This window comes from Callorhinus ursinus, unplaced genomic scaffold, assembly GCF_003265705.2.
Source record: "Callorhinus ursinus isolate GAN/ISIS: 27379988/994484 unplaced genomic scaffold, GSC_fseal_2.0 scaffold9, whole genome shotgun sequence".
NCBI lineage: Eukaryota > Metazoa > Chordata > Mammalia > Carnivora > Otariidae > Callorhinus > Callorhinus ursinus.
In genome coordinates, this window is record NW_027397071.1 from 64,805,364 (window position 1) to 64,813,381 (window position 8,018).

At 60.6% G+C, this 8,018-nt stretch overlaps 1 protein-coding gene across 1 annotated transcript; it reads left to right on the plus strand.

Moving 5' to 3' along the window:
* Positions 1-808: 808 nt before the first annotated feature.
* On the plus strand, positions 809-7,207 carry PDZK1IP1 (PDZK1 interacting protein 1). The gene is made up of 5 exons (XM_025871552.2): positions 809-944; positions 1,158-1,331; positions 4,141-4,249; positions 6,087-6,182; positions 6,782-7,207. The coding sequence occupies exons 2-5, from the start codon at positions 1,268-1,270 to the stop codon at positions 6,852-6,854; spliced, it is 342 nt and encodes a 113-aa protein (XP_025727337.1). The 5' UTR covers positions 809-944; positions 1,158-1,267; the 3' UTR covers positions 6,855-7,207.
* The last annotated feature ends 811 nt before the right edge of the window (positions 7,208-8,018 follow it).

The window sequence follows — 8,018 nt, forward strand, 5'->3', positions numbered from 1 at the left end:
GACCATCCTGCAATAGAAAGGGTGGCCCACAAGGTCCCGTGAACAGCAGCTTGGTGGCTTCTGGGCAGGGAGGCTGTGGAGGGACTTCCAGCGTATGCCCTGACTTCTGGGGACCCTCCATCTCAGAGACTTTGCCCCAGGATGCTGGGTCCTTCTTTCTTGGTGTCTGCGGAATCAGACTCTCGGCATCTCTGGCTTCCTGTACTCCTGGGGAGGGGTGAGGCAAGGAGATCCAGCGTGACCCTTGGCCCCGGGCCTCAACAGGTACTTGGGTCAGTCTTAGTTCCTGAGCTGGAGGACCAGATGGACTCCATGTGATCCTGGGGTTTGAGGGCCCAAGGGTTTAGGGCCCCAGATTAGAACCTTCCCCTTGGGGATGTCTTTGCCTCCACAGCAGGGCTGGGTTCACCCACTTGTCTCCCTGTGATGGTGGAGGTGGATCAGAAGGTACGTATAATGGCCTCTGATCAAGACTGGATCTTGTCCTGGGGAGCTTCCACCCAGCTTCCAGAAGCCCCATCTGGGGCCGAGAGGAGAGCTGAACAGGACCAGGGCAGCTGGGCAGGGTAGGGAAGGCTGTGGGCGGGGCCCCTCGGGTCCTCTGTCATGATCCCCACAGGCGAGGGTAGATTATAGAGCTACTGAGCTAGGCCAGGGATGGCGGGTCAGAAGCCCCATGGGCTGGTCTGGCTGAGGAGGGACAGGTGAGGGGAAGAACAGGAAATGGGCCGGGCCATGGGGGAGGGTCAGCTTGAACCTTTCCCTAGGCCCTGGGGTTTTCCTCAAGCTCCTGGCCGACAGCAGATTTCTTAATGCCACTGTCAGCCTTCCCAGACAGCCCGCCCACAGGAGCAATAATGTGTCACTCCTCTCCTAAGAGCCCAGCCCCGCTGCCAGGAAGGGGGAAAGCTGACACAAAAACTGGGGAGGCCTGGGGCTTGGAGGTGAGGCACCGACTCTCCTCCCATCTTCCCAGTCTGCAGACCTGCTTTCTTGTCCAGCCTTTGAAAGATGACCTCGCATGCGAGCTCCAGTGGGCAGGGCACCGACCTAGGAGGCCAGGCCTGGCAGCTCATTACCATGGGAGGGAGGGCAGTTTCTCTCCACCTCCCTTCCTTCCTCCCTCGCCTCTTTCCTTACTTGCTCCTCTCCTCCAGGGCCAGACTGAGCCCAGGCGGATCACAGGCAGACGCTGACAGACCCCACAGCAGCCCCAGGAGCCCAGATACCAGCAGCCGGGGAGAGGGCCTAGAAGCTGCCTGCAGCCATGTCGGCTCTCGTCCTGCTCCTTGCGGTTTTGTTCACTGCAGTGCCGCCTACCAGCTGTCAAGGTAGTCCAGGACTGGGGGCTGCGGTGCGGGGGGCTGGGCTGGGGGCTGGTAACGCAGGGGTGGATGGGGTGGTCGTCTGGCCTCCCTCACCACCCTGGACACCTACAATTGGGAAGAAGCAGCAGGGACTGGGCTTGCTGGAGGAACCTCCAAAGGCAGAGCTCTGAGCAAGGCTTCTGTCTGGGACTTGTTTTCCAGGAGTGAGGAATGCGGGCAGCAGGGGAAATGTAGAGACTTGGACTGGAGACCTAGAGGAGTGAGGCCCAAGCTCTAGGAGCAGGAATTGCCTGAGAGATGGTGGGGTCCTGAGGACAGGGGTTCAGGGGCTACAAGGGAGGAGGGAGCGGGCCCGAGGTGCCCCTCATATGGCCGGCTTGTCCCAGGGGCGGGGTTGCGCTGTTAGGGCTGTGCCCATGTCTCTGGCCTAAGTCCTCATTGTTTCAGCTTCCTGGGCTCCGGTAGGGGACAGTGCCCCAGGGTGGCCCCCTCCACAAATCTGAGCTCTTGTCCCACTCTGCCTCTGTCTTGTTGTGCGGCCAGGAGAAAATCACTGCCCCTTTGTGAGACTCAGTTTTCTCATCCATAAAATGAGGACAATAAAGCTGCCCTGCCTACCTCCCAGGGCTGCTGCCAGGTGAGGGCGTGGGAAAGCCGCACACCAGTGAGGCACCACACCCCCAGATCTGCCGTCCGCCCTGAGCTGTGCGGCCGCATCTGCAGCCCAAGTCTGGGGCTCTGTAGGTGGGATTTGGGTCCAGAGGGAACTGGCAGAGATGCTCCCAGGGTACCCCTCCTTTGCAGGGGCCCTGAGCTGGCACACAGGTCTACTTCACCTCTGCCTCCCAGTCTCTGAAGCCCTCTTGGAAACCGCAGATCAGAGGGGTGGGGTAACTTGTGTGGATCACACAGCAGAGCAAGAAGGGATGTAGCCGGGTTCACGAGCCCCTGGCTCCGCCCCCCCCCCCCCGACCATGTTCTGCCCCTGGCCCCTGACAAAACCCAAAGGCAGTGAAACAAGAAAGGGTTTATGTCAGTGAGGCCGATGCCGGGAAGACGGCGGACTAGCGTCTCCAGGACTGTCTCCAAAGTGCCAAAAATACTTCCAGGTTTATATAAGAAAAGTGGGGGGCCAAAGTAGGCGGGTCCATGCAAGTGGGCAGTGAAGGTCAGGTCAATCTTTGTCTTGGGGTCTTGCTGGCTCGGGGCAATCCTTCTTGCCTGAAGGGGGAGTTTGGGTTTCCAGCAGCACAGGCTTTGCCCTCCAGGGCCTTTTGCCCGAGTTAAGAGATAAGCCGGAAAGAACTTCATCAATGTGAAAGTTTGAGATCACCATGGAAGGACTTGCAGTCTTTCAGGGACAGGGCTCAGGTCACCTCTCTCCTGCCGCAGGCTCCGTCCCTTGTGCTCTATGTTTACTTCAGAGCCACATGGACCATGGACAGAGGAGCAGGGACCCGGGTTCCGTGGGTGTCTGGAGGGAGTTGGCTGCAGGGTCTGGAGGAAGCAGGGAGGGGGCTCCCAGGGTTTGAGCACTAAACCCCCCATCCTTGAGTAAACACGGAGGAAACAATGGGTCTGATCCATGGTTTCTTGGGGAAACAGTGAGTCCAAAGTCTGCTTGTTGGCAGGTATGGAGCTCAGGGTAACCACACTGATCTGGCCCTAGGACGGAGCTCCCGGATCCCTCCCTTCTTCCCTATACCTGGCAGGCTCAGAGAGAGCTCAGAGAAGGGGCAGGGCCTTCACTGCAGCAGGAGAGCTTTAGGGTAGACTCAAGGAAGGACTTCTGAGTGAGAGTGAGGCAGAATGAAGTTTTTGATGCCCAGCCTGGGCCCCTCAAAATACAGGATGGCACTAGGGATGCATGTGTTTTGGCCTGGAGACAAGACCTTCTGGGAGCCTCCTGTTGGCCTCTGTCCCCTCCTGAGACCCACCTGCTACTGCGTGTCTATTCTGTGCAGGTTTAAGCTCTCTCAAGCTCATGGAGCACAGTGATGCCTGGGGGAGGGGAGAGCCCTTTGGGGCTGCCTGTGGCAGAGAGCAGAGATTTGGGGAAACCTTGAGGGTTGAAGGTGGTGTCAAAGGTCAAGGGTCAAAAGGTAAAGAAGATGATGGGGGGTGACTCAAGCTGGTCTCTGGCCTAGTCCTGTAGGCACCCAGCTGGAGGAGATAAAAGGGGCTCAGGTTTTGAAGCTTTCTTCTGGCCCCACGACCTGGAGGAGAACTTGCCCTTCTGCCTTGCTTTTCCAAAGGTGTTCTGTCCCACCCCTCTCTCCAGGCACCCCCACCTAAAGCAGCCTTGCTTGTCCTATACTCCCACGCCCTACCCAGTACCAGGGAAACCTTCTTACAAAACAGGATCTTCCAGATGCCAGCCCAGTCCTATCAGCTCTGGCTGCACGCACCTTCTGGGAGCCGGAGAGAAGGGGAGACAACCTGGGCTGCCAGGGCCCAGGCCAGCTGTCCAGAGAGCTGCCCTTTGGTCCCTGGGGCCCAGACACTCTGTAGGGGACCCTGCATGTGACCCATGTGGAGGGGTGGGCAGGGGCTCAGGGCTGTCTCTCCTTGGCACCTCATTCCTTTTTTGAATTCCCACTTTCCAACTGTCATCCCTCTCTAAGCTCAGTGAGGGGTTCAGGTGGGTCCTCCTTGCCACCCTCGCTCCCCCAGAATGTCTCCTCTGGTCCCAGCGGCCGGCTGATGGCCTCCGACACAGGCTCTAGCTCCGAGGTCCCTCCCTCCCCTGTTCTATGCTTGCAGCCCCCACTGCGGCAGAGCCTGCTACAGCACCCCACTCCCCTCTTTCCAGGCCTGGGGAGCCTGCAGCCCTGGCTGCAGGGCCTAATCGCCGTGGCTGTGTTCCTGGTGCTGGTCGCAATCGCCTTTGCCGTCAACCGCTTCTGGTGCCAGGAAGAGCCGTGAGTGCCGCCCGGGGGCATGGGGTCTGGGCTGGTGCGGGCTGGGCAAGCCCCGGGCCCGAGGCACTGCTCTGGTCGGGGTGAGAAGGGCCTCGGAAGCCCAGCGTCCAGTGCTGTCACTGTGTGGGAGTGACACCGAGGCCGAAGATCTCCGGGACCGGAGCTGAGGCTCCGAGGCTGCCAGACGGGGCTCTGTTGGCCCCCACAGCTGTGCTCGTTCCTGGCGAGCTTCCCTCCCTGAGGTCTCAGTGTCTCTCTCTGTAGCGTCAGGACACCGGCCCCGCCTGTGATGGGGGCTGGGAAAACCTCTGGGAAGGAAAGTTCCATCTTTCTTCAGGGTCAGGCGCCATACCACATGCTGGGGTCCAGGGGGTCCGCGGGACAGACACGGCTCAGCGCCCCCAGGCTTCCGGGCTGGAAAGCACGGGGCAGTCACCGTGCCAAGTACGGACTCGACGGTAAAAGGGAGTGCAGAGGGCAGTGCTGGGCCTGCCCGGTCTGGGGGGCCAGGGCCTGTAGTCCGAGAAGGCCTGTGAGTTCACGTTTATTCTGGGGGCCGACGAGTGTGGAGGAGCAGGTCTCAGGATAGAGCAGCATGGGCAAAGCATTGCGGCCGATGGGAGAGGGCAACGAGGACACTGGGGGTCCTAGGTCGAGGGGGCTGGGCTGAAATGCAGTCCACTCTGTGCCCCCCAACCCCGGGGCAGGCCGCACCTGCCGCTAGCTCTCACGAAGGGGGACTGGTGCCTGGGCGCCAGCCGAGGCCCCGCGCGGCCCAGTGAGGGAGCACAAGCGTTCACGGGTGGAGAGAGGCATAGAGAGGACCCGAGAGAGACTGGCGAGCTAGGCAGGACCTGGGCCCAGCAGACCCCGTACACCTGCGCCCCGAACTTTGGGCTTTATCCTTCGTGCAATAGGAATCCAGTGAAAGCTTGTGTGCTGGTCTTGGGATGAGAGGCGGCCTGAGCAGAACGACTCTGGCAGCCCTGGGCTGCACGCGTGGGGTAGGGGCAGGCAAGAAGGGCAATGAGGGGGGCTGAGCATGAGGTCAGGACAGAGTCTGGCCTCTGGAGGCAGCAGAGGGGATGCGGCGGGGACATGTCTGAGAGCTGTCCAGGGCGCTGACCCCCAGCAGTTGGTGGAGGGGGTCGGCAGCGGGCAGGAGGAAGGAAGGACAGGGCTGCGTCCCTCAGGCTGCTGGTGCCACCGCTCACGGAGACACGGAGCCCCCGAGGCCGATCTGGACGCAGCTGCTAAGTTAACTTGGGACATGCTGAGTGTGAGGGGCCTGGGTGGTGTCCAAGGAAGGGCAAGCAGAGGTCCCGCGACCCCGTGAGAGCGGCTTCCGGGTTGGCGGGGGCAGAGGCCACACTCACTGGGTTTAAACTTGAATAAGAGGCCAGGAGCTTTTTGTCAGAAGTGCTTCTTTTTTCAACTGACCCAGGCTGTGCCTTGAGTGGATGTGGACCATGTCTGCGCCCGGTGCCGGGGAAAGCCGTGTAGATGTCTGGGGCAGACACCAAATCCCGTTGGGTCTTGAGCTGAGGCCAGAAGGAGAACCGTAGAAGGAGGCCGGGCCATGGTCGGGGAGAGGCCTTGGATAAATCTTTTGCAAATCTCAGGCCGGGACCTGAGGCCCCCACCTTGGAGCAGGAAGGGCCAGAATCAGGCCACTGACAGGGGCCCCGCTGGAGAGAGGGGCTTCTGGTGAGAGCCAGCCTCTGCCCCTGGGCTTGTGAGGACCAGTGCGTAGGACAGGGCCTGACTGGACAAGGAGAGGAGGCCGAACAAAGAGGGTAGGGACCTGGGGAGCCCTACTGATGAGCCTCGTCCACAGGGAGCCCGGGGACGTGGTCATGACCGTTGGAAACAAGGCAGACGGAATCCTGGTAGGAACAGATGGAAGGTACTCCTCGATGGCGGCCAGCTTCAGGTGAGGGGTCGGCCCAGGGTTAACCACTCTGTGCTCCCGAAGGACCGGGTGCTTCCGAGAGGTGGGGGTGGAAGCGGGGGGAGGGCAGGGAAAGAAGGCGACTCATCTGGGGGAGGGCTCAGCGAAGAGAGGAGCTGAGGGAGGGGTGCGGTGGGGGCTTTGTGAGGACACAGGGCTCCTGGGGGACCGCCAGCTCAGCTGGGGAGAGGGTCCAGTAAGGGGATGGGACTGGAACTCATACAGAGGGGTGGAGGGGTGCAGTGGGGCAAAGGGACTCAAGGAGAGAAGGGGACTCAATGTGTGGGGCGGGGTAGGTGGGGGGGGCTGCTCAGTGGGGAGATGGGCTCCATGAGGGGGTTGTTCAGTGGGGCTCCAGTGGGGGAAGGACGCAGCATAGGAGAGAGATGGGGCTCAGGGAGGGGAGGGGTGCTGAGAGGCCTCCAGTCACAGGGGCACCTGGGACCAGACATGGGTAGGGGAACTCCCTTCTGGCACTGAAGTATACTTACTCTGGAAGATACCGCCCTCACAGGTGTAGGATAGCGCAGGGAGAAGGGGATGGCACAGAGGGGGTGATGACCCCTGTCATCCTCTTTCAGCTCCAGTGAGCACAAGAATGCCTATGAGAATGTCCCCGAGGAAGAGGGCAAGGTCCGGAGCACCCCCATGTGACCCCCACTTGCATGTGGCCCCCAGCCCTGACCCCACGTGCCTGTGATGGATGCCCGGCTCACCACCCAAGCCGCTCCTTCTCTGTGCAGGAACCTACAGTAAGGGGCCCGCTCTTCCAACCCCACACTGCCCACCTTCGCTTGAACTGTCACCAGCCAAAGCCAGAGCTGTGTCCAGGTTGGGGCTCAGCTGGGGCCCTAGGGTTTCCTGGCAGGTCTCCCACCCAATTCAATTCAGAAGACCCTTCCGAAGAGGACAGTCAGCTCATCACCTCCCACCCTGCCTCACACCCTCTCCCACTAACTGTGGAAATGGCTCTCATTTCTGTGAAATAAAGATGTTTTGTATTTCCAGGCCTGATGTTCCCAGGGCTCAGAAACAGTCCCTCAGGCTTACAGCCAGGCCCAGTCTTGCTTTCTGAATCATGACAATCACCTTCCAAAGCTACTGTCATGGTAGCTTTGGAGGATTACCCAGGAAACCCTCTCTGGGAGGCCCCTGGGGGCCAGGGAGCTCACCCACTCTACCCCTTGTTCCAGGCAGAGACCCTGCTGCCAGTGCCCCTCCCCTGACCTACCCTTAACAGCCGTGATTCTGGGCCCTTCCTTGTTCAGTACTGATACCCCTCCCTATCCTCTATGCTGCCTGGCTTTGTAGGTGGCTCACTCAACCCTTACCCAGGCAGCTCTAGCCTGCCTCGGCTGGCCTTTGAGCATAAGAAGTTCTGAGACAGAGCTTGGGCTAGGACTCACGAAGCCCGGCTTTGAGTCCTTGTCCCCTGCAGACTTATTATGTGACTTTGGGAGAGCCACAGTCCTCTCTGAACTCAGCTTCCTCTCTGGGGAGGCTTTGGCTAGTCTCACTGCAAAGCTGGAGTAGAATCATCCTCACCAGTGCCCCTGATTCCCGGTCCTGGGGGGTGGGGGTGGAGTCAGGGAACTGGGTCCCAGGGAGAATGAAGCAAGAGGGAGTGGGGAGGAGACACACTCAGTGGGCTGGCCGACCCCGGAGGCCCCTCGTCCCTGTGACTGTCATTCTTCTGGGAACAGAATCTGGGGTGACAACCGGAGAAAGACCCAGCCAGGGGCGCTCCCAGGTGCAGAGGAGTGGGGCTAGGGGGAAGGAGGCAGTCCACCTTGCCCCGGAGACCCCCTCGGTCAGCTG

Coding starts and splice junctions, on each gene's coding strand:
- PDZK1IP1 (XM_025871552.2), top strand. CDS start 1,268: ATGTCGGCTCTCGTCCTGCTCCTTGCGGTTTTGTTCACTGCAGTGCCG. Junction 1,332..4,140: donor GCCGCCTACCAGCTGTCAAG/GTAGTCCAGGAC, acceptor CCCTCTTTCCAG/GCCTGGGGAGCCTGCAGCCC. Junction 4,250..6,086: donor TTCTGGTGCCAGGAAGAGCC/GTGAGTGCCGCC, acceptor CCTCGTCCACAG/GGAGCCCGGGGACGTGGTCA.